This window comes from Microtus ochrogaster, linkage group LG10 (assembly GCF_000317375.1).
Source record: "Microtus ochrogaster isolate Prairie Vole_2 linkage group LG10, MicOch1.0, whole genome shotgun sequence".
Classification (NCBI taxonomy): domain Eukaryota; kingdom Metazoa; phylum Chordata; class Mammalia; order Rodentia; family Cricetidae; genus Microtus; species Microtus ochrogaster.
The window spans coordinates 2,331,505-2,356,691 of record NC_022035.1 but is presented as its reverse complement, the minus strand read 5'-3'; the positions used below and the strand labels follow the sequence as shown (position 1 = coordinate 2,356,691).

Here is a 25,187-nt window from a genome sequence, read left to right as displayed (position 1 = left end):
TACCTACCCAAGAGCCTTCCTATGCTGTCAAATTCAGCCGTCACGGGATTCCTCTCCCTGCAAGGCTGACCTTGTTACTACAGCACTGGCTCAAATACCAAAGTGGGCACCATCCCAAGACTCCCATTTGGAAAGACCTGGCTGCGGACTGCCCACTGCTGCCCGCCGCGAACACTTGTGCTCCCTTCCTGCCACCTCACCTACAGGTCAAAGGCGGGCCCTGGGCATCCTCAACAGCCAGGTAGCCAAAGGCCCAGGGTCCGCTATCTGTGGTGAAATGACAACAATCACGGTTTTCTTGTTTACTTCTCAGCTATTGCTTCAATGCCAGGCGCTCCTATAGGCTCCGGTAGCTGGCTTTGGGTTCAAGTCTGTATCGTGGAATTTGAACCATTACCACAAGAAAGCTCGATGGGTCTTGTTAAAAGAACAGAGAGAACTTCTGCCAAATGGCTAAGAACTAAATTCCTCCCTTCCTGCTGCTTGGACCACAGCATAATGAGGGCTCCCAACCTCTCTCCATAAAGTAATAAAGTGAACTCTGTGGGCTTTTCCTTTTGATGTATTCCAGTTTAAAAGTTTACAGTTGATGCCTTTTCATCCTGAATTTATCTCCCCTTGTAAATATTTCTGTACCATTTCCAATTTCTTAAGTATACACATTCTTAAAAATAATTCACTCCTTCTCCTGTTTCAGTTCTATCACTTTATGTTAAGGGTCAAATTTGGGGCTAAATAAACATACCTCTGGGTATAGCTCTGCAAATGCCTTTGGCAGCAAATTAACTCAAACAAATGCTTTGGCTGGGCAGTGAGCCTGCTTTTTAATGATCCTCCTGCTCTTGTCTGGAGGCCCAAGGACAGGACTCCAAGGGTTTTCTAGGGCCATATTTTCTGCCAAGCTAATACAGGCGTCTTAATGTGGCGGTTGGTTTGTTTAAAGTTTTACCACCAGAGGGTGCTACTCGTCTGCGTCTAAACTTTGATGTTTTACCACAGGGCTTGATAGGCCCTACCGCCAAAGGCTTGTGTTCACAGCCCTATTACCCAGGAGACTGCTCCCTGAACTTCAAGGAAAAAGATCTTTCTTCATTTGTGACGTTACGTGTTGATAGTCCAAATAGGACATCTCTGTAGCTCGCACAAACCAAACTGCGTTGGTTTATGTCTGTTTCAGATCAAGGATGAAAGGCTGATGTATTTCATTACTTAGGATTTTGCCCAATATTTAATGGACAGCAAGAATGAACCCCAAGTCCTAACATCCTCTTCCCCACACCAGTGACACAAGAAGTAAAAAGACTCTTGGCCCGGCTGTATCAGCGGAGTTACTCTGTCCAGCGGTGCAGCTGGGCTCACTCTGTTTTCTGTATACGCATCTCTCCGATTCTCACGCAGTTTTATCCGGTACACCATGCTCGTTTTCCTTAGTCTGTCACCGTGTTGAGAACTGTACCAGGGCTCCATGCATGCTGGGTAAGCAAGCTACCCCCAGCATGGTATTGCATTTATACCAGGAAACATTAAGATTTATCAGTTTTAACTTTTCTTATTGTTGTCCATATTCGTTCCCTGTCTTGTATCAGTGATAAAAATGCCTGACAAAAAGCCACTTAAGGGAGGGTTTAGTTTGGTTTGCAATCTATCATGGCAGAGGGGGCACGGAAGCAGGGTCCTGAGGCAGATGGCACAAGCAACCAAAGGGGTGCGAGTGCTGCTACTCGGGTCCCTTTCCCCTTTTAACTCAGACCAAGACCACAGTGCACCGAAGAGCGTTGCCTGTATAAACAATGGGTCTTCCTAGCTCAGCTAAGCAAATTGAGAAAATCCCTCAGACATGCCCAGAGGGATGCTCATTTTTCTCAAGAGTGCAATCCCAGGAAGTTAAAAGTATGATTAATCATCACATCGATTTTTAATGCTTTGCACATTCCGTGTAGATGAGTTGGGAGGGAACTGCATACCCCTTTTGTGCATACCAGAAAATGTGAAGTGAAAAACTGGTATGCAAATCTCAGCAAATCCCTTACACTGTTGTGTTGTTATGTGAACTGCCCAGAAAATCAGGGCCCATGAAGGTTTTCTGTAAAGGATTAGATCCAAGATTTTAGGCTTTGTGAGTCAACTAAGGTCTCCTTCATGTCTATTCAACCAGACCATTAGAGCAAACAAATTAACCATAGGTGCAAGTGATTGGGAACATCTATGCCTCAGTAATATTCTATTTTTAGAAACGGTTTGCTACTCCTACAAATGGTGAGGTTTTTTTATTTATGATTTTGATTTTTACTTGTGTGTGAGCGTCTTTATGTATGGAGTGTGTGCACATGCTTCAGAGGACACAAAGGGCATCGGATCCCCTGGATCTGAACTTGCGGGCGGGCGCTTGTGAGCCACCAGAGCTGAATGCTGGCTCTCCGCAGGAGCCCTGTGCACTCCTAACTTCCGAGCCATCTCTCTGCTCCCCAAATGCCGGATCCTAAGGCATTCTTACTAGCACCATTTGTGAAAGTGTCTACTCACTGCTTTGAGGATTTCCACCCTCCTCACATAAACATAGAAATGACACAAAGGTTAGACTCTTAAAGGTTCATGGATTTCTTGGAGGAATAGCAAGGGATTCCCTCTGCAGACCTTCCAAAAATCAGAAAACGCAGCGGCGGCTTTCTAGATGTCATTCTGTTTACATGCCAGGAAGACCCTTGGGATATGAAGTCAACATAAAGAATGTTTTTCCCCGGACAGTTTCTGCAGTCGCAGCATGCAAAGAAGACAAAAGCCGTCGTTTACCTTCAGACTGATGCGTCGCAAGAGGGGTCTGTGTCTCCTTGGAGTAGGATACTACTTCCCTTGGCAGGAAATCCACCTGCGTGACCTTTGATACACCCAGCTTGTGCAGTCTTCTTCTGTAAGGAGCAAAGGACAGACACTCAGAAAGGCGATGTCTTTATCTCAAAAGACCCGTCAGTTCCGAAAACACAAAAATAAACAAACCTAGACACCCTCAGCCTCTCAGTACCGTGTTAGGCGCGTGGCCCTGGAGTGGAAACATGGCCCTAATTGGAAGAGTGATGTCACGTGAGACTCTCACACTGTCTCTCCCCTGTCCTGTCTCTAAACTGAGGTCCTGCTCCAGCTCAGGTGAGTCTTCTATTCTGAGCATCTCTGATTACACTCGGATAACATGCTTTCAGGCAGTTCTTGTTAGCAATGTCGATTCTAGTTTCTTGGGTAGGAGAATTTTCAGGTTTGAACAGTGGGTGTATTCCACGCTGGAGTAACACACTGTTTATGAAAGCAGCGACAGCAAGAACCCTATTCTAAGGAAGAGGATAACAGGTCTCATTTATCCAGGAGAATGCGCGGCGTGTGAACGAATGTGTTTGCAAAGCACACTAAGATAATCACAGATGAATGAAAAGAACAATGGGCTCAGATGAATAGAGTCCCAGTTTAGTTACCCCAAACGAACTGTGGACATGCGGGGAATGATTTCTGAATATTTCTGTAACATATCCAAGGTTTCCAGACGTCCGTCCACCCACTACATCATCTGACTTCATGACATCTCTAGGAAGTGCTGGATGTTATCTTCCCTACATTATAGATGAAGAATTCAGCTCCACTACCCAATACCTGCAATTTACAACTGGTGGAACCAGGGTTAAAAATCACACTGACCCCATGAAAGCAGATGCTATTATTGACCAAAGTCCTGATCCTATGCTTCCGCTAACCCACTTCCTAGCTAAGGTTCTTAATGGGGACTGTGAGCCACCTCCCAAGTTATCCAGAAAATAGCCACGCGTGGAGACGTCATCGTCCGTGGGAAAGCAGCGGCGCCCTGAACTCACTCTCCATGTGTGTATCTTGTCCACACCCAGGCCTCAGAGACTCACTATCTGTGTGTGGACCTTGTCCACACTCAGTCCTGAACTCACTATCCGTGTGTGAATCATGTATACACTCAGCCCTGAACTCACTATTCGTGTGTGAATCTTGTACACACTCAGCCCTGAACTCACTATCAGTGAGTGAACCTTATACCACTCAGCCCTGAACTCACTCTCCATGTGTGAACCCTTGCCACACTCCGCCCTGAACTCACTATCCGTGTGTGAACCTTGGCCACGCTCAGCCCCTCCATGATGCAGCTTCCTCATCTGGTGCCTTCTGTTGCGGTTCTTCCTGGTAGTGCATAGGTACCATGTATATGCTGTGCACAAACCATGTATATTTTATGCCCATGCATGTACACAACTTGGAATGGTTCCTTGAATTTTATTTTTAGGACGCAGAGTTAGCAGTGGTATTGGGCAGATTCTAGTATACTCTTTTGAAGTTGCCATCTGGACAGACACGTGAGAGAGGAAAATGAAGAGAAGGCCACTCCTCTCTAGTTAAGAACAATAAGAACACGCCCCATATGTGCCGTAGTGCTGGGCCATGACAGGTGAAGGTCGTGGCTTCATTGCTTTTCTTTAGATGACTATGAGAGTACACTCCAAAGGAAGCAGAATTTCTTTAAGATTCTAGTGAACATGGGCTCTAAGCGTACACACAGCAGATATAAGCAAACATATAAACAAATGCTGCTCTAGGGAGCAAGCCCGTCGGGGGTGTATCTGCAGCCCAACACAGTAAATCCAAACACAGCCCTTGTTACACACAGGCCTGATCCACCTGGGCCCGGATCAGAGGCTCTGAACAAGAGGAATGCACCAAGGGCCCCGCTGGTCCCTCCACCCTGTTCTCCACAGCTCCTTACAGTGAATGGAAAGAGCGCACACATGATTCCCTGGAAAAAAGAAAAACAAAAACAAAAACAGCAACAACAACAAAGGCAAACCACCAAGCCAGGTAAAAAGGCTTAGGGTCTGAAAGGAAGAAACTGAAGGCATGACTTTCAAACTGTCTAGGGTCTGAGATGAACATTTCCTGCCTCGAGTGCTTCTCCTTGATGCAAATGAAGACAAAACCACGAACGGACCCACCAGGTCTGCCCGCAGCAAAGCCCGCTGTGCAGTTCACCTAACTCATCTTCCTGAGTCCCACTAGGGCAGTTGTGACCACAAGGTCCAGGAACGATAGAGAAATCACCCAAGTTCTAGCCTTCCACCAATGCATGTGAGGCCCAGGGATCTCCAGGCACCACGGAGTGACCACCACACCCGCAGGCAGTGTCTCGAATTTCTCTCTAATGGGATGTGTACCTTCGGCCTATCTTGTCGGACACTGAGAAGCAGGCCATAGGCATGGGAAAGCTAGTTCAAAATTTGATACTCCATTATGATCTGTTCAAACCACACAGGCAGTAGAGCTTGAGAAATTCTAAGGGAAATGGGTTCCTATGCCCGCTCTGTCACCTACTAACCGGATCAAACAATGGGCAAAAGACCTAGGTAAGCAGTCAGCTCTTCCAAGCCCTACGATGTGAACCTCCAGACCCAGAACCAGGGTATGAGGCCAGACGAGGTTAGAGCTTGGGAAGCCTGGCCTGCCGCTAAGCCCTTGGCTCAGGCAGCACGGGTTTTAGTGTGTCTTTTTGACTTATTATGATAATGTTTAACTTATAAAACTTCAGAAGAGACAGATTCATGGATATTTTAAATTGAAGATTTTTTAAGTCCATAGGGTTTCTTGTCTGTGGCAATAAAATTTAAGAATTATACTCCAATCTGTATTTATATTATTCATTAATTTATTCATTTACTTTGGTAGGAGTACCATGGTATGGTGTTTGGCTGCTCTGTTTGCTTTTGCATTAATTAAAAATATCACTATGAAATTTCCAAGTTTCTGAAAGTTAGCTTGAATAAATGAGTTTATCTAACTAAAACAAAATATTTTCTTGTTTTAATAATCACTGAACCATTTCAACCAGTCTCTCAGTGATGTTATGTTTGGGAGGTCAGGGCCCTAGTTCAGCCCAAGACACATAAACCAACAAAAGCTGAGCTGTCGTCATGTTGATCTCCCAGGGCACGGGTCACTTGACAGCTTGGCTCTCGATCCGTAGAGCAGACCTGCCCCAAAGGGCCGAGAACTGTAAAGAAACACTTATACTACTTCTCAAGGTATTTTGGGTAGATTATGCAGCTCCCTACAGTCTCTGGATCGATTAAGCTATATTTATATTAAATAACTTGCTCTTTGTGGTTATCTTGCTGTTGTTCTGGCAACTTACGCTAAATATATTTTTTTACTTATCTTATTTTATCCTGAATAAAATTTATTCTTACTTTACAGATGAAACATCAGGGGTCAGTGAGGCCGATAAATGTGCTCCAGGCTTGTAAGTGGCAGGCCACAGCTCTGCTTGACAGTGAGCCAAAGGGTTGTGTACTCGCACCGTGTGCCCGTTGACCTGGCTACTGCGGATGACCCCACACCCACTGCAGCACGGCCCCCACGATCTGACACAGTCGAGTCGAAGCATTTGTGTTCTTCTTATGAGATAGGACTCCCGAGAAAGGAGCTCAAGAGTTCTACAGAAAGACCCTGTTTCTGAGTTAAGAACCGCACAGTGGACGCCAGCATTAGAGGATCCGGAAAGACTGGCCAGAAGGTGGCGCCCTCTCACAGCAAAGCCCTTACTTTTTGCTGTGTCTAATCGGGAGTCACATGACTGCTGGTCTTACCAGTCACCAATCCTTGCTTCATTAGGTCCAGGACACATAGGTTTGTATAATCTTTTAATATTCAGTTTGCCCAAAATATTTCTATAACTCTTATCAGATGACAAAATTACTTTGCTAGTATGCCTACCAGACAAAGCATATAGAACTCTGCTTTAAAATATAAACATTAAGTATCTGCGTTTCTATTTTTATTGAAAATGTGATCAGGTGGTTTTTCAATTCAAAGAGAAACTATTTAACAAATAATTGGAAAAACCACCGTCACATTAATGCTATGTACTTGCTATTCCGTTCGGTTAAGCTGTTGATTCCATACTGGCTCTCAGTGCTTCTAGAGCCTCTTTGCTGTCTCTCTGTCATAGCCCCCTATAGTCCAAGCAGACAGCCGTTGCTGCTATTGCCCCGTCATACCCTTATTCATGCCTGCCAGCTCTGACTCGGTGGGGAACTTGCTCACTTGTATCTTCTCCATCATCTCCGCTCTGTGGAGCTTACTCACTTCAGAGTCAGACCCAGACTATAAATTCAGTGTGTGAGGGCAGAAAGGAGCAGGGAGACTCAGGACAAGTCTTGTGAAGACAGAAGCTGAGATTTAAACGGACTCCGTTCTGGGTGTTTGCATTATTAATAAATCACCATGGGCACTGTTGCCTTGGAAATTCATTTTTTTTTAAAATAAGAGGTATTAATTAGAATTTTAAATTGCTAAACTAAATTTACATAGGGCTTTATATAACCATAATTCATCATCCCTAAAAAGCTCAGTAAAGCCTCGTCTCTATGGGTTAATTGTGGCCGTGTTTAACAAACACAGGGGGAAACACAAAGGCGTGAAGACCTGGGGCTGCTGATCCTGGTCAGCAGCACAGGAAGCATTTTTACACAGAAGAAAGCAGAGTGACCGTTCCCACCTCAAACCCATGGCATAAAACTTGAGGTGAGGAGCTGCCATCTGTGATCTGGAAGCCAATCCAGGGTCTCGACTCCTCAGCCCCAGAAATTCCAAAGGCTGCTAAAGGTTGTGTTTCACCGGCCTTAGTAATATCAGAACGGAGAGAGCCAGAACTCAATGTCTGAGCAGAATCCCTTTGACTTCCACAATCAGTAACCAAATTCCGGAGCACACAGCTCATTGCCACAGCAAAGCAGACACAGCTCTGCATCAAGCTTGTGACGCTCCAGGAGGCAGGGCAGGGGCGAAGGCAGAGGAGAGTATGGTAGGATGAACAGCGGTGAACTCACAGAGCACACAAAGTACGGACAGGTGACTTGCACGTATTCTAATGAAAAGCCAAGAATGTCTGCAAGTTGTCCTGGACACACTGGCTGATGGAACCAAGGACCTGTCACCCGCTGACTTGAAACATAAGGTGACACAGGAGTCACCTTCCTCTCCATCCCTTTGAGTCTTCCCAAAAGGTCCTTCTCTCCTGGCCTTCCTAACACTGAAGAGGACACTGGCTCAGCAAAGAAGTGCTGCATCCATCTTGAATCTTTTCTTCGGATAGGAAAGTTGAATGAAGAGTGAAAACTGCTTCTAGCTTGAGAAGGCTGCTTGGTACCATTGAGAGTAAAAAAGATAACCAAGTGTCTGGAGCACGAGCCAATCTGCCCAGGTACTGAACTGCCATTAGTTAGATCTCAAGAGGAAAATTACTGCCATGAACCACTGTCCCCATTTAGCTGTGTTTTCAAGGTTTATTACTGTAGCAGGAATAAGTATATAATTTGTTTCATGGTTATGGACACACATTTCTTTAATCCATGCACCAGTGGATAGTATCTGAATTGGTCCTTGCCTTGACCTTAACAATAATGTTGATTAATTCCTGACTGCATTATAAATATGTATCCTTATTCTCACAAGTAAGTGTGGCTCTTACCACATATCAAATAAACTTTTCTTCCTTTTTTCTTTTTCCTTCCTTTTTTTTTTTTTTTGCAATAGAACATTACAAAAAACCCACTACCAGTCAAAAAGTAGATAACAAGTAATTGTGGATTGTGGAATTTTGGTTAGCCAGATACACCTACAACATAATTCCTGTGCCTAAGGTTCACCAAACATTTCAGAAGAGGGAATGAGAAGATTACACAAGCCAAAGGACCAGGAAATCTGCTGTGAGAATGTATCTCCTAGAAATGACAGGAAGCTACACCCTCAACCACACGGATACCGAAACAAGACCAAGACAACATATGAATGGGGGGGGGGGAGAGGTCCCACAGCATCTCGCTTGTAGACAAAGAGCTACAGACGACTAAGGGCTGCTGGAAGTGGGAGAGAGAGTCCTCCCCAGGGAGAGATTCCTTATTGGTTATCCAGGACCAAGCCAGCCATGAGAATCATACATGCAAGTTATACCCAAAGGACCAAGCAGGTTGTATTTACATAATTAAGGGTGTGTGTGTGTGTAAAACAATAACAATGAAAGAAAAAGAGGCTATGATTTCAAGAGGAGGAAGGGAGGAACATCAGAGGGATTGGAGGGAGAGAGAGAAGGTGGAAATGATGTAATTTTTAAGTATAAACACACACACACACACACACACGAATAATGCTTCTATGAAAACTCAAGGTCTTGTGTGGGCCTATGGCCATGTCCCAAAGGAAGACACTTAGGAATGGGTCTCATGGAGATTCTGTTTAGCTTTTGAGTAACTGCCTACTCAAGATTTTTTTTTAAATGTCCTTATACACTGCATTCTCATTAGCAGTGTAGAGCACTTGTATAAACTCCTAAACTCTTATCATCTGCTTTTTAACCACAGATCCTCGTTAGTGTGGTTAGTGTGACTGCTGCCTCCCAGTGGCTGATGGTGTCCACCATCCTCATGAGTGTGACTGCTGCTTCACAGTGGCTGATGGTGTCTACCACATTTTATAGGTATTTAGGCGTCATTTTAACATCTTCAAAAATTGTATTCATTTTTGCTGTTGAATTAGAAAAAAATATGTATTCAGGGTACCAGATTCTAAACATACACACACACATAAACATACACATGTGCGCATGATTTGTAAATATTTTCTCTTGTTCCATGAGTTGTTTTTCATGTTTTTGATGATGTCTTTTGAAGCGCAAACATTTTCCATTCCAATTCAATTTAGTGTGAGTTTGAATTTATTTCCTTGTCCTTTTGTTGTGTGCCTCAGACATCAGGGGTCATTCCAAGGTTCTGATGATTTACACCTATCTTTCCTGAGTTTCATAGTTTGAATGTTAATATCTAGGCATTTGATATATTTGTATTGCTTTTTGTACAAAGCATGGGTTAAGAGCCCAGATTCATTCCTTGCTTATAGATATCAAGTTGTCCCTTGTTCATGTTTTGTTAGGATTTTTCAGTGTCACTGAGGGCTTGAGTGTAGAAAGGCAGATGCTGGGATGTTCCTATGACATCATTGATATGGCATGGTAAGCTGTGATGTACAGTCAGCCTGACATTCATGGTACCCTTTCCTAATGTCAACATTTATGAAATGCTGGTTCTGAAAAGTCAGAATTAAAGCAAACCCGAGTCATTCATAAACTTTCAAAATGTTATAAACACAAAGACCCTCAACGATGGTGTCTAATGAGAGTTTCAGAGTGTTTAACCAACCAGTGGCACACCAATCAGATTGCTCACTGGGAAGATGTCTGAATGGAAGATCAGAGGCCAGTACACGGCATTCACAGTCCTGGGAACTCGAGGAAGTCACTGCAGTAACCGGGCAATTCTGGAGCAAAAGGAAGCCTGAAAGACAAAGATACAGAACAAGGAGCAAATGTTCTCAGGAAAAGGAGTCATTTGAGCAGATACCAAAGAAGGCCAAGGTCAGAGCATTAGAAAGAAGGTCAGTGTCAGGCCCGCGTTGATGTTGACTGTAGCTCATTGTTTTGTCTGCTTAGTCACACGTACATATCTGACTGACATTTGAAGATGGGTGCTGCCAGAGATTTTCCTGGTTATCTTACGAAAAGCTAGTCAACAATTTTGAAGAGATAAGCCCTCAGAGTAAGGTTGATAACAGGAACATTTTCCTCTTTGCTTAACATTTTACGTAGGTGGTGTAGTGTCCTAGTAGAACGACAAGGAACTACTTTGACCAGCATCATCATCACAACCATAAACTGTGTTTGAGCAAGGTACTGTGCCAAATCCTCACAACACAACGAGAAAGAAGAACCAAGGTACTGTGCCAAATCCTCACAACACAACGAGAAAGAAGAACACATGCATCAAACAGTGAAGGGGAACTTGAGGCTGAAAATGGTAAAAGCTAACATGAATTAGTCACTAAGTGGGAGAAGATAGCATGGAGGACAGATGGCTCTGTACTTAGACAAATGGGGTTTGTTTCGTTGAGAATGAAAGACCTGGTTTAGATTTCAAATGACAAGCGCAAGCACATAGGAAAGGTCCGTGTTCTAGGCAGCTTGTCCTGAGTATACAAAGATCTAAGAACTGTATTTATGCTTTATAGCAGAAGGTGGGGTTTGTAGAATAGAAGTTTTGAATTGGGAGCAATGGCCTTAAAATTAATCTAGAGAGGCATATTGAGGATAGATTATTAAACACTAAAGAACTTGGACTTTGTATAGACAATTGAACAGTTACTGGAAGTTACTAAGACACTCACTGTTACAAAGCAATATTTAAACCATAATAACAACAAACATAGGAGAAATAAAATCAGGTGCCAGATGCCAGGTGTGGGAAGTGACTATCTTAGAAGATGAGTCTGGGGAAAGAGGCATAAAGAAAAGATCCATAAGCAAAGAGGAAGGAGAAGGGAGGTTCAAGAACTGAACATGGAATGGAGCAGAACATTGAGGCAAAGGAGGGGGGGGGGAACCAGAAGAATGATGTCTGTGTTTGTGGTCAGCATCTCACAAAGGTTGGAGACTTGGTCCAGAGTGATGAAAATGGGACTCCTGAAAACGACAGATGGTTACTTTAATAGCTAACTTCACATGGAGGGTGAAGGAGAGAAGTGGGCAGGTGACATTTCAAGGCTGCATGTTCTGCCAGAAGACAAATGAATGGTATAGCCGACAGACACGGAAGTTCATAGGGACCATGTGCATTTTTCTATGTGCAAAAATGGAGCTAAGGGAAGACAAAGCTGAAAATATGGCCACTGACAGTCACCAACAGAAGTTCAGCTGAGATGCTGCAGCTATAGGAAAAGAATAGGAGGAGTTCATGTAACACGAAAGGTTAACAAGGATGGCAGTGCCAGGTATGGGTTCTGTCTTGTAGTTGGTTACAAGAAACCAGTCAGAAAGGGATTGGTTACAACCGCAATATTCATGCTCTTGTTGCTCCAACAGATATCTCTCTCGCCAGGCCAATCACTGCTGTAGCTCACAGGATTCACAGCCAGGTAAGATGATGATTACTTCTCTTCTCTAGCACAAGTTGGGTAAGTAGATTAAAAACAACAACAATGAAGAAGAAACAAAGTTGAATAGGTAGAAAGATAGGTGTGGATCTGGGAAAAGTTGAGGGCCGAATGTGATCAAAATACATCGTATAAAATTCTCAGAATTAATTGAGATATTATTTTCCAATGACAAAGAAGAATATTCGTTTCCTAAATACTGTGCTCTGGCATCAGTGGGTAACAATCTGCGACATCTAACGCACAGATTCCTAAGCTGGGGCTGGGATATTCCACTGGTAGAGAGGAACGGTGAGGACCGGGCACAACACCAGGAAAGTCGCCGGCTTTGTGGCTGTCTCGCCACACACAGGCACCGTCTGTGCTTAGAGGGGTGGGTGTTTCCTCCAAGAGAAGCAGCAGGAGACTTGGCCTTTCCACATTAATTCAAGAATGAATTTTCATCCTTTGCATTTGCATTAAAATGATTTTAAGAAGCACTTATTGCGTCTCCACAGGGTCTGCTTCTCGCTGTGCAGAGATATTAGGATGGCAGCTGACCCATTTTTCCTGAAAGGAAACAACAGCCAACTCTGGCGTAGTCAATGGCCGCAGTCCAAGGATTTGCTTTGGATTTTGCAGCACAAGCAAACTTTGTAAGACTTCTGAGAGGGACAAAAGTTAAAATCATCATAGCCACCCTGGAAATGCAAAACAATAGGACAGATGGTACAGACCTGTATTCATTCTAATGTTGCTACAGATATGATATAAAGTATTTTTAGGAATGACCTATTCCTTCCTTGGTGACTTTGAGTAAGTTCCATACACTCTGTAACATGAAGCTGTGTAATTAGAACCTTCCATGTCTGCCAGTGAGTTTCCCAGAGTGCACTTCCTCCCCCGAATGAGTTTCCTTTTCATGAAACTACACGCGACAGGAACACTGCCTTTTTGAAAATGGAGTTGCTACTGAAGAATGGAAAATATCTTAGAATATCTTGCTCAAGATTCTCAAGGTGTAGAATAAAGACTGGCAAGAATCAGCCTCCTGAGAAATGTTTGGCAATAAATAACAATCATTACAAGAGACAGAGAAAGTGCTTCCCCCTCTCTGGCAACAAAGTTCTGATCAGAGCCACTAAAGCCAAATTATCAGCCCTTTTGGGGAGTCAATATTCACCTATATATTTAGACTCTGGAATGTATTTTACCGGTATGTTTGATATTCATGTGTGTGTGTTCCAGGATGCTGTCTGTATTTCATTTTTTTCCTTTTTTTTTGTAAAAAGTATAATTGTAATGAAACGTTATTGAAGTCATAGACATTGTCATCGTACTCAGGAGATCAAGAAAATACCAGCTGTGGTCATATGGGAAACACTGAAAATGATTTCAAATCAGAGAGGCCTAAGCAGGACACAGAAGGGCAGGTGACAGGGCTGGGGACTCAGCTCTGCAGCAGGGCACTTGCCTAGCATGAATGAAGCCTAAGAAGGTGAAGTCTGAGTCTGACACACCAAGAGCCACAAAGAACAAAAAGTCAATGATACACGAGAAATAGATCAAATGAAAGTTCCCTTTTACAATCAAAGACAGGGAAGAAATTCTGAGTTCCTCCTTAAGGAGGGGCAACCACATTCTTGCTGAGATCCTTTTCCCAGATCTGCCTTTTTCTTTCAAATAGCCAGGCAGCTGTACCCGCAGTCTGATGCTGAACACAGTAAGCCCAAGCCTGAGGCTTCAGTGGAGGGAGATGTCACACAAGCTCCATGTTACTGAGTTTAACAATACGGAGCCGATTTTTTCTCTGCTCGCGGTAAGGATCCTTTCCTCCCTACCTTGCCTCACCCCCTTTCCACAGACTCCAATCTTCTCCCTGAAGCCCGGCATCTGGTGGGGACATTGGCTCTTATGCTCTTCCCTAAAGGGAACATGTGCAGTGTAATCTGTCTCCAGACTGTTCCAATCTATCCCAGCTTCACTGATCGACTTCCTTGCTTCCTTGCCTGTGTTTTTCTCCCGCTAGGAAACTACACTTGTTCCTTAGGTCCTGTCATTTTAATTCTCCTAAAATGTTTAATTTGGTTATTCTATTATATTCTATTATAGCAGTCCAAAAAAGGGAAGTGTTTTAGTACATCAATAAGTATTGTCTTGGTCAAAACAAACAAACAGGTTAAGCTTTTCTTATTTTCTGACTTTATTTGTAATTTTCTTGGAGTTCTTTTTTCTCTGTCCATATCATCTTCCAGATTTCTCTCTTGCTAGTTGGTTTGTGGATCACATAGTTAGCATGCACATCTAGAATCAGTGGCAAAACATTTCTGCTTTGGTCCAAGATGGCGTCATGGAGACCAGATGTACCATTCTAGCTGAAATAATAAATACTAGCTGTTTGAATAAAAGAAAATCTTAGGGTGAAAAATAGCAGTGGCACATGAGAGAGGGAAGACAAGCAAGAGGTGCCCCACATTGTCTCAGACAAGCGAGAGGAGTCCCATATTGTCTCAGTCTGCAGCCCCAGGGAATTCCAGGCTGTGACACAGAAGCAAACCCAGGCACTGCACAGCAGTTGTGCTGGGTGGAAGAGGAAGGCTCCAGAGGAACCAGGCATTTGGATCTCATAGGCATCCACCGTCCGGATCAAGAAGCTACCAAGACCAAGGGAAGAACTCCTGGATGGGATGACCGATGCCAGTTATGGGCATTCTGACTGTTTCTATCAGACTGCGCAAACTCAATGCAAGGCCAGATTCCTGCAGGAGAATTGTTTAGAACGCCATACTGATCGTGTCCCCGCAGCAGGAGCTACCCGGCCCTGACTGAGTGCTGCGAGACTGCCGGTCTGGAAAACTTGTAGAAACATCTGAGCACAGTGACCCTGCTGTAATAATCCAGACCCTTGCAAAGCTGAGGCCGAGGTGTGAGGATCCGAAGATGTAGGCCAAAACCCACACAGGCACAGAGGCAAAGAAGAGAATTGGTGAGGCTGGCCTTCCCTGGGGACTGGGCACAAAGGAGTGATCATGAACAAAGTACTTTATGTGTGTGCCTGTGTGCACATGTGTGTGTGTGCATGCATGAGCATATCCAAGGCTCTCCACCATAACCTCTACCCTAGTGATAAGAATAGGGCCCCATCTTCTCCCTAGAAGGAACTGAACTGTGTAATAAGCACCACCTTTTCCAGCTGTTTGGAAGTCTACCTCTAACTTGTCAATTCTTGGAGTTGACAGACAAACAGTCCTAAACTCTGGAGTTTAAATGAGTGTGTGGATCTAACTTGTAAAGATCAACACCACAAATGAAGTCAGCAATCAAGGCTGTTCTCTATGATCATCCTAGAAAGACTAGATCCCCATCTAGAACCCCAACTTTTGTTTGCTATCATAACTTGCCCGTTTGGAACTGACATTTGCCCAACTCTTTCGGGCAGCAAAGGATAACTAAATTATTTTTAAAATGCATGCCATTTAAATAAGAATGAAGGCATTTACCAAAGATTCTTTCCTTGGCTCTGAGCTGAGCTAGTAGGTAATAAACCCCAGCTCCTAAGTGTTTTCGTACAAACAGAGGGATACGCATAAAGCAATCCTACTTTTTCATCTGCTATGGAAGGGATGAGTTTCTACCTCTCATTTCCAGGCATACATGGGACTTAGTATTTTCTAGTCTCCTGGGAACCACAGAGAATAGGTGTGAGCAAAGAGGTTTAGGACATGCCTGGGCTCCCCGTGTGAGGTATAGTGGAGGGTATCACTAAAGCAAGTCTGTGAAGTTGGGGAGAAGTGAGGCTTTGTCTACTGTGTGGAAACCGGTGAGCTAAGGACAGGAAGAAATAAAGATATTCATTTCAGACAGAAGGACAATGTGAATGCACCGAGAACAACCCCAATGACAAGCAGATATGCATTTTACCCAGTGGAAGATTCAAACATGAGACATGAAGAGGCTATGAAGGGGGTAGATCAGTGCTCTCAAGGCAAGCAATCCAAGTCTTATGCAGTAAGAATCTCAGTGAAGAAACTGAAAACTTAAAAAGACTCAAGTATACACCATAGAACTGAAAGATACATTTTGGAAATGAAAAACGGTTGGCCTGGTCAAATAAAAAGTGTGAGTGAACTTGAAGATAGTTGAACAAAAAAAAAATCCATAGAGGAAAAAGAAGAAGAAGAGGAGGAAGAGAAGGAAAAGGAGGAGGAGGAGAAGGAGGAAGAGGAGGAGGAGGAGGAGGAGGAAGAGGAGGAGGAGGAGGAGAGGGAAGAATTACACCAGACAGAAATACAGGTCCACACAAGGAATGTAGAGCTTTGGGGAAAATGCTAACTGTGTGAATGAGCACACTTTTGTCACTTAAGTGACACAAAGACCAGTGGCTGAATAAAGGCTAAATGTGTCATGTACTTCATAACTCACGTAAAAGTGAAACAGTAGCTGGAGGTCAGGGGGAGAGAGACAGGCAGAGAAGTGCCCTGTTTCCACTTTAATAAAGCCCGACAAAATGCAAATTAAATACAAAATCAGTAGAAGAAATGAAATAATCAAATCAAAGCAGAGGTAGGAGACACTTCTGGGGGCGACAACTGTTTGCTTTCCCCGATGGCGGTGACAGTTTGATGAGCATGTCTGCATGCCAAACATCAATTTCAATAGCTTGCGCGCAGTTATTTTGTGTCAGTTATATTTCAGTACAGCTGTTAAGTGAAGACACAGAGAAAATTACAGACTAGGGTCAATCTCGTGCAGACTCTAAGATGAAGAAATAAAACTGTCTCAAGAAGAACCACGTTGCCTGAGGAGCGTCCCACCAACTTTTGTGTGTATATAAGACCTGCCAAAAGGGGAACTGTCACGGTGTGATATTTGAAATTGTAACACGGCTGATAGAATCTTTCTCAAATATTTTCTGATAATTATTTCAAAACTCTCTAAGATGAGCTTCTCTCAGAACAGTATTCCATCTCTTGGTCTGTCTCTGACCCACTGATTCTACTCTGAAGTGAGGAGAAAGCGCCAGGGTGCAAGGCTCCCATCTCCCCAGTACACTTTAATTTGCATGTGGAGTTTCCACCTGGAAAATAGATACAGGTATGAAAACCCCTTACTGCTCCATATCAGCACATGCAACGTAGCAATACTGCAGCATACCTATAATATGTCAGCTTGAAGTCACACAGTAGCCTTTCCAACTCTCTTCTAATCGTTCACGTTTAAAAACACGATGCCATACTGAAACAGTGCAAACTGTAACTTACAATGTACTTATTGTTTCTCTGCTTTACACGGTCACATTTCTTGATTATTAAGAATAATATGATTGGAAATAGATAATGGATGGTCTAACAAAACAGCCCAAAGTAATTTAAAAGTTTGGTATTTTTTAAAAGGAATTTGCAGCTATCTTCTGAACTAATCTATCACCAGTGTACTGGTCACTAGTATGCTAGACTCCTTGTCTTAGCATCACTGTGAGTCAGTTGAGAACTTCTGCGTGTACAGCGAGCCACACACAGATGGCATGTGGAAACCCAGAGACACGGGCCCAGGAATTTAAACAACACAGGGTAGATAGTAAATGAACTAATGACCATTTGGAGATGTATTGGTTTACTTTTAGAAAAAAAAATGGTATTATAAAATTCTGAGGTGTCTATTCTGGAAGCATCCAGTCTGACGCTTGTACAGACCATCATGCCAGTGTGAAGGGAGGGGAAGCCATATCAGTTATAACTGATTTCTCAATTTCTGTGTACATAGTCCTGCTATGGCTGATTTCAAGTTACTCTAACTGTACTTGAAGCTGGAAAAAGCACACAATCAGCTCTTCTGAGCTTGATAGGGAGCGGCGAGAGCATCCAGTGGAAATATCTCACATGTGACTATAGTTCACCCCAGTCTTCTAAGAGAAAAGAAAAAAACTAAATCCATGGATTTTATTCCTTCTGGATGGCTCTTCAACTCCGAAGCTGCCTTTCAACCCCTGGAAGTCATACCCTGAAAACATTATCTTTAGGAGAAATTACCCAACACCACGGATTTGAAATATTGGGCAAATTGACTCCTTCTTTCAATCGTAGTTATCCAAAGTGAACTGAAGTTAAGAGTTTACTGTAAATTCTCTAACAAATGAAAAGTAAATTACACAAACAAGACACAACGTTTCAGTACTGATCCCAGACAAGATTGGTTGTTAGTCAGAAGGGAGAAGGTTAGGATAAAGCCACACGTATCTCCAATCCCAGACTTTGTGTGCTCCTCTTTGAAGTGGATGTATGGGCTTCTGTTGGCAATTTTCTTAGGGAACAGCGTCACTTTGCATTAATAGGAATTAATAAGGTGAGGGAAAAAATCCATCTTTTTATGGTGTTGTCCACAAAGAGAGACTTTCTCCCAAGCTATATAAGGAAAACTAACAGAAGAAAAGAAATTTATTAAAGTGGAAGTTTCAACAAAAGGGGGAGAAACCAAGAGCAGTAACAGCTCCAGCATTTTAACACAACTATAGCAAAGAAATCATAGGAGTAGCAAAAGAGCAGACATATACCCAAGTTCTGAGTCTGACTGCAGCTGCAGCACTGAGGGGTCTGTGTCCCACTGCAGGGTCCTAATCGTGCAGCACAAAGGAAAAAGAACACAGAGAATTAACAAAGGAGGAGGGCAACAACAGCACAAACCAAACCGCGTCATTCGTCAAGGCAAGGGCATAGATGGTACACACAGAACATCCCCCCGACCCCCAGGGCTTATGACAAGAAAGTGAGGGGCCTGCCTCTCCTTAGAGGAGCTGTTTGATCTGAGAAGATGCAGCCATGTCTGTGGAAGAAAGCCAAGAGCCAGTTACTCCAGTGCACCACACACACACACACACACACACACACAAACACACACATGCACACACACAAACACACACACACATGCACACGCACAATTTGTACTACAAATTCACTGACATGAGTGTGTGAACTGCTGCATATCTCTCTGACACCTCAGAGCCCAAACACTTCTTGTAGTTCTAAGCTCTTCCATGGAGTGAAGAGAATTGAATACAGTGGACAAGGGCAGTAACATCTGGGAAAGTCAGGCTAAATGGAGCATGACTACAGGGTCTCGGGAGCAGTTGGCTTCTTGCGTCAGTTCCTACAAATATAGTGCCATTACATTGGAGACCGGTGAGTCATTTGGTCTATACAGATTGTACCAAAATGGTCTCCGATGTTATCATTTGTCTCCAAGGTGCCAGGGATTAAGTATGTCTTATTTCTTCTATATGTTTTATAACACATAGCACAGAATGTCAGTAACTGTGAAGGCATCAACTTTCCCTTTCTATAAATAAGTTGGGATAATGAGACCTTCATCAAGTAGGCTCTTTACATTTTTCAACAAAGACTATGTCCCAGTGAAGCAGGCATGAGGTTTCTCTGAGAGACAAGACAAACACTGTGTCTTTGCTGTTGGGCATGTGTGCGTCAAATCGGGCTTGACTTACCCGCTGTGTGACACTGGGGATGCTGTTCAAGCTCTCAGCCCACAAAGGCCTCTACACACTGAAAATGAAGACTGAAAAAGCAGTGGCGTTGGCATCACTTGACAGATCACTGGAAGTACAGACACTCAGGTCTCACCCAGACGTACTGTCTCCACACTGCAGCTTCACAAGGTTCTCAGCGCACTGAGCAGCTGAAGGTTTGAGAAGCCCTGCTTGGTTTCCTTTGTTGTAAAGACTTACCCTGGTTTATAATGCTACGCGTGCTGTGCTTACAGTATCTTCTGAACTCATTGATGCCCTCTCTGCTAACCTACGTTAGGGTAAGTTGTATCCACTTCTTCCGCCAGATACCTGCTTGGCTCAGGAACACACTGCCTTCAAGCCTTGCTTCCTATGTTCCTTCCTTAGAGATCTTCCATTTCTCTATCAGCTCCTAGGTGGCTCTTCCTTGCTATTGTTTTTTTTTTTATTCTTCTCCCTCTTCTTCATAGTAGTCATACTTTCCTGAGATTTCATTACTGCCATTGTTTGATTTTGGATTGGAATCTCTGCACAGCTGGTGCAAACACATCCCTAAAAGATGGGGGTGTGCCAGGTCCCACACCTGGCACAGACGCTAATGTAGTGGAAACACTGCTGAACGAGTGACTGAGTGAGTCTCCTTCTGACGGTCTGCACGGATTAAACACAGGTCTACCTAGAGAGCACATACCACACTCTGATAACCAGTCGTTAGGCTTCTTACTACCAGTAACTTCTTTTTGAGTTCCTGCCTTACATGCCTGAGAGTTGCATCAGCTCTGCCTGCAAAGGTAGAAGAAGGAACTTGCAGAGATTTTCTGTTTAGCTTTGCAAGTGTGCTTGGCTTCTTACCTGAATGTTCTGAAGGAAAGATGATCATCGAAGGCCAGTACAAACATGAACCAGCCACTGTTTCTCAGAGCAGCCATTCCAAAGCTTTAAGGCTCATGTTGATGATCCCAGTTTTTGTTTATAGGCCAATTCTGTGCTAATAGAGATGTGGTGGCCTGGGATCTTACATTTCAGACAGGTTTCAGGAGATCTGAATGGTGCTTGTCTGTGGCTCACACCAGACATGAGGGTCTTCGTCTTGGTCCTGAACTATTGTGTGGGCTCAGAGAAACACAACATGCAGACTCCAGCACAGAAGTTCTGCTGTTGTGATTCTGGGATGCAGTCTGGGAGTCTGTGTAAGTAACAGCTTCCCAGGAAGTAAGTGCAAGGTTGACTGTGGGGCAGGCTCCAGGGATGACTCTAGATCCAGTCGCTGCTCTAGGAAAGCCACTCTTCCTGTTCTAGATGACAGTTTCACTTTGCTTCAGACGGTAGCAAGATGGGAGCCATTATAAACATTTAGAGAGATCTGTGCCTCTGTTACAGACACAAACGAAGCCTCCTGCGCTTACTGACTAAGAAGCAGTTTCATGCCATTGGTGACAACCAGTGTGTCTTCAGGTTTCGTTTGGAAATAATGACCCTCCTTGGATTTTTCCTCTCCTTCTGCATAAGAAGAATGCAATTATAAATGGTTTACCTCTTCTGCTACCTTCTGGGCCTGCCGTATGCCAGGAAGTCTACTAGTCTTTGTATTTCCATCAGAATCATCTGCCTAAGAAGTGAAGATCACCTGATGCTTGCACTATAAAATATCTACTATAGTTTAACCATGTGCAGATTGTGTGTGTCTGTGAGTGTGTGCACGTGTGAACACAAGCCCCCTTGGAGACCAGAAGTGAGTGTTGGATCTCCTGGAGCTGAAGTTATAGGTGGCTGTGAGCTGTGCAACATGGGGCTGGGAACCAAACTCAGATCCCTACACAAGCAGCCCATGCTCGTAACTGCTTACCAGTCTCTCCAGCCCTAGGTGCTTCCTTTCTAACCAGAGCAACAGAGGTGTTATATGCAAATAAGTGTGCGGCAGCCATGTTCTGCTCCATCAGTTTATTCAGCAAGAGAAACCCCAGGCACCATCAGCACAAAGCTACAGGGAGAGGCTAAAGCCAAGGGCATTACAACGTGTGCTACTTTCATTTTCTTCTCATGCTCCATTATGATCTGTGGAGAGGGCAGATTTACCCACAGTGCACATTTTTTGTTTGCTTTTGATTTTGTTTTTAAGTAAAAACTCCAAGTCAGTTCCTTAACTAGGCAAACACTGGTTTGCGACTCCAAGGATGGCCTACAACCCTGTATTAAATGTTCACGAGATTATCTCTGTGCAGACTTACAGAGTAACTAGAGTAGGAGGCCGCATCTTAGGGAGGGCTACATCTGGACCTCAAGGTTTGGGGCTCTGGGTGTGGCTTTAGTACCATCAGGCAAATCTCCTGTATCCAACACAAAAAGGAGTGGGCCTAAAGCCCTTATTTTAAGAACATTAACAAACAACATTTTGGCTCTCCATCCTCTTCTGGAATATTTTTATTGAACCTATTGACAAAAATCGCTTTGTAACTTTATCAAGTTATTCTATTATTGAAAGCAAAATGCTAGGTTAGCCTACAGCTTCTTGGAGGATTTGAACTATTTCAGGGATTTTTTTTATAGAAATGAAAGTAGTATAAAATATTATCATATCTTTTTATGTAAAAATCACTGCATTTACTATGATAGTTTTATTTTCAGTTTTTCTGAGATGGCTCTTTTAATGCATGCAGGACACAACACAGAATATTTTTTGATCAGGACACTTGTTTACTTATTCAAGGAACAATTATTATGGGCCTAGTATATAGAACACTGTGATGAAGGAGTAAAAGAATTCCCGCAATCTGCAGTTCTCTAAGGAGTGACAGAATGCGCACAAATGGCTTTACAGGACAAGGTAGAAAGCAAAGCATGATATGTCGCTGGCACCCCAGATGTGCAGCGGGGGGCACAGTACTTGCATTTAAGAATGTGACATTTATCAGCTGGTCTCAAGAACAATGGCAATGGGTTTTTGATCCTACTCCACGTACTGGCTTTGTGGGAGCCTAGGCAGTTTGGATGCTCACCTTACTAGACCTGGATGGAGGTGGGGGTTCCTTGGACTTCCCACAGGTCAGGGAACCCTGATTGCTCTTCAAGCTGATGAGGGAGGGGGACATGATCGGGGGAGGGAGAGGGAAATGGGAAGCGGTGGCAGGGAGGAGGCAGAAATCTTTAATAAATAAATAAAAAATAAAAAAAAGATTGTGACATTTAAATAAGGGAAATGAGGCATATGAATATTTATACTTAATTATATACTGATAATATATGCTAAGAAGAACTCAATTCCCGTCAGTTGTGCGGGGCTTGGCATAGTTAAAAATTTCAATTAATATTAGATGGCAACTAAATATATGCCATAAAAGGGATTAAAGAGAAAAGCAGTTTTTAGGCCCTCCACTGAGTGATTTTTCTTGTGTCTGGTTGGCTATGGGTTGGGCCTCCTCTGTCATATGGAAGCCAGAACAGGAGATGCTCTTTCTCCATGGAGATCAGCCATCCCAATTGTCTTGTCCTCCGAATGATGGAGTTAGGTTTGAACACACGCTCACTGTCACCCGTGCCTATTTTACTGTACACGTATATGAGGCCAGACTTCAGCTGCCAATTGACCGATGTATCATGAGAACAAAAACCTCTACGTCAAGTAAGCGTACAGACCCAACTGTCTTCTTGTCATGAGCACCAGCTACCATGGAAGCCAGATGGCCTGCAGAGCCTTTGAATTTAGCACAGGGGAAGTTGGATATTTAAATATTATAGACTTCCCCGACTTCCTTCAAAAACACTTTCATCTGCCACTAAGAACACAGAGACTCCCCACTGCTGCCCATGTCTCTCCTCTAATTTGTAGGCTGAGAAACCTAGCTCTTTCTCATTAGTGCCCCTCTCTCTCCCCATCTTCTCCCTCCCTCCCTCCCTCCCTCCCTCCCTCCTTCCTTCTCTCCCTCCCTCTGTCTCCCTTTCTCTCCCCCTCCCTTCTTGCCTCTCCTTTCCTTCTCCCTTCTTTCCTCTTCCTGTTCTTTTAATAAACTAAGCCAATTAGACTTCTGTCCAAGATTCCTGCCTGGGAAACCCTTCTGGTTTTGTTTGCTTGCTTTAAAGCCACGTGTTTGTCTCCTCTGTTTATTTGTAGATGCCTTCTTGGGTTAACAATCTACGAGGAACCCTCACAAGGGAACCACAGTTTGCTCAGATACTGATAACCCAACAACCTCTTCCCTACTCTGTACTAAAGATATTGAGATCCTATAATCACACGTTTGGGTTGGCAGCTGTAGACATGCCAAGTAAGGTCACTTTTATCAGCTTTGTTTAGAAGACTTGGCAGAGAAGCCTTCCATGTCATGTAAAATAGCCACTGGAGTCCAAACGTGTCGGATAATATACCCACTCTTACCTAATCCTATAAAATTTGTTTACAATTAGAAGGTCACTTTGTTTTTCTATATATAGTTTTGTAAAGCAAAATGGGGAAAACATAGAAATCTTTAATATAATATTTGTTTAGTCAAATCTAGCAGAACCTCAAATCCCTTAAACCTTTCACTAAAATTTACAATTCTCTTCCTTCTGATAAGATTCCCTTTTCAATGGTCTGACTTCATTTACAGACTTTCATCTTATCAGAGAGAAATTAAAAATTAAAAACTAGTCATAATCCTTGTACATCAGTTGGAAGTATATCTTAGGTGGGAAATGCACCACCAGGTAGCATATGCAAGGCCACATGGGGAGTAATTCCTCCCTGTTTGGTTCTCATATTTCAAATGGTGGTATACCCACTTTTTCAGTCTTTATTACACACCAGAGTAGAAAAATTTTAAATCCCCCTCCAAACCTTCATTCTCAGTGTTTCTGGGTCTTGACTCATAAGAAAGTGTTCAATGAGAATTTAGAAAACAGTAACTAAGAACTGCCATCTGTGATGCCAACAACCAGAACAGCCACACTGCTTTTGACATTTACATCAGTGCAATTTTTAAAGCAGTATGCTCATGGGCAGCAAGAGCCATAACTGAATTGAACTTGGACAAGTGTTGTTTCAATAAACTCAGTCTGAAAAATCAAGCAGCATCAAAACAGTAGAATCAGAAGGAGAAGATGATTGGTGATGATAACGGCAGTGATGGCAGAAATGTCTGTGCCATCCAATCCCATGTTCAAGTTCTGTTCCTCATCCTAGATCTCTTCCATACCACAGGATGTCTATCCAGGAGTGTACCACCTCTTCTTGCTTCTGTTCCTTACCTTCTGCCACTGTCACTGCCTGACCCCTACATCCTCATCACCACTGAACTCCGCATCCCCCCTTTTCAAGTGCGTATTGGATGCATCTGTGGGAAACCCACCCTTCCTTTCGTCTTCTGTCTTTCCAGTCCTCACTCACTCCCACAACCCTAATTTAGACTTGCAGATTTTCTCTGCCTCATCAGTGGCTCCACAAATGACTGGCCAGATCTTGAAAACCCAAAAATGCTGTAACCCGGGACTCATCTCAGACTTGTGTCCCAGGCTAAGTGAATTGATGACAAGGGGCAAGTGTGGGAACAAGTGATAAAAACTAGTATCCTTCCTATCTATCTATTTATCTATCTATTTATCTATCTATCCATCCATCCATCCATCCATCCATCCATCCATCCATCCATCCATCCATCCATCCATCCATCTATCTATCTATCTA

General features: G+C 43.4%; 1 protein-coding gene across 7 annotated transcripts in view; it reads right to left on the bottom strand.

Moving 5' to 3' along the window:
* Dync1i1 (dynein cytoplasmic 1 intermediate chain 1) overlaps positions 1 to 25,187 on the bottom strand; it is a 304,734-nt gene that overhangs the window by 228,379 nt on the left and 51,168 nt on the right. For 4 of the 7 annotated variants that reach the window (XM_013352447.2, XM_013352448.2, XM_005363698.3 and 1 more), the window contains exons 5-6: positions 18,563 to 18,622; positions 2,791 to 2,906 (exon numbers count right to left, since the gene is read on the bottom strand). In XM_013352447.2, coding sequence (XP_013207901.1) covers positions 2,791 to 2,906; positions 18,563 to 18,622 — 176 coding nt within the window. The remainder of the gene's footprint in view (positions 1 to 2,790; positions 2,907 to 18,562; positions 18,623 to 25,187) is intronic. The other 3 variants (XM_005363697.3, XM_005363700.3, XM_005363699.3) reach the window with 1 other exon arrangement.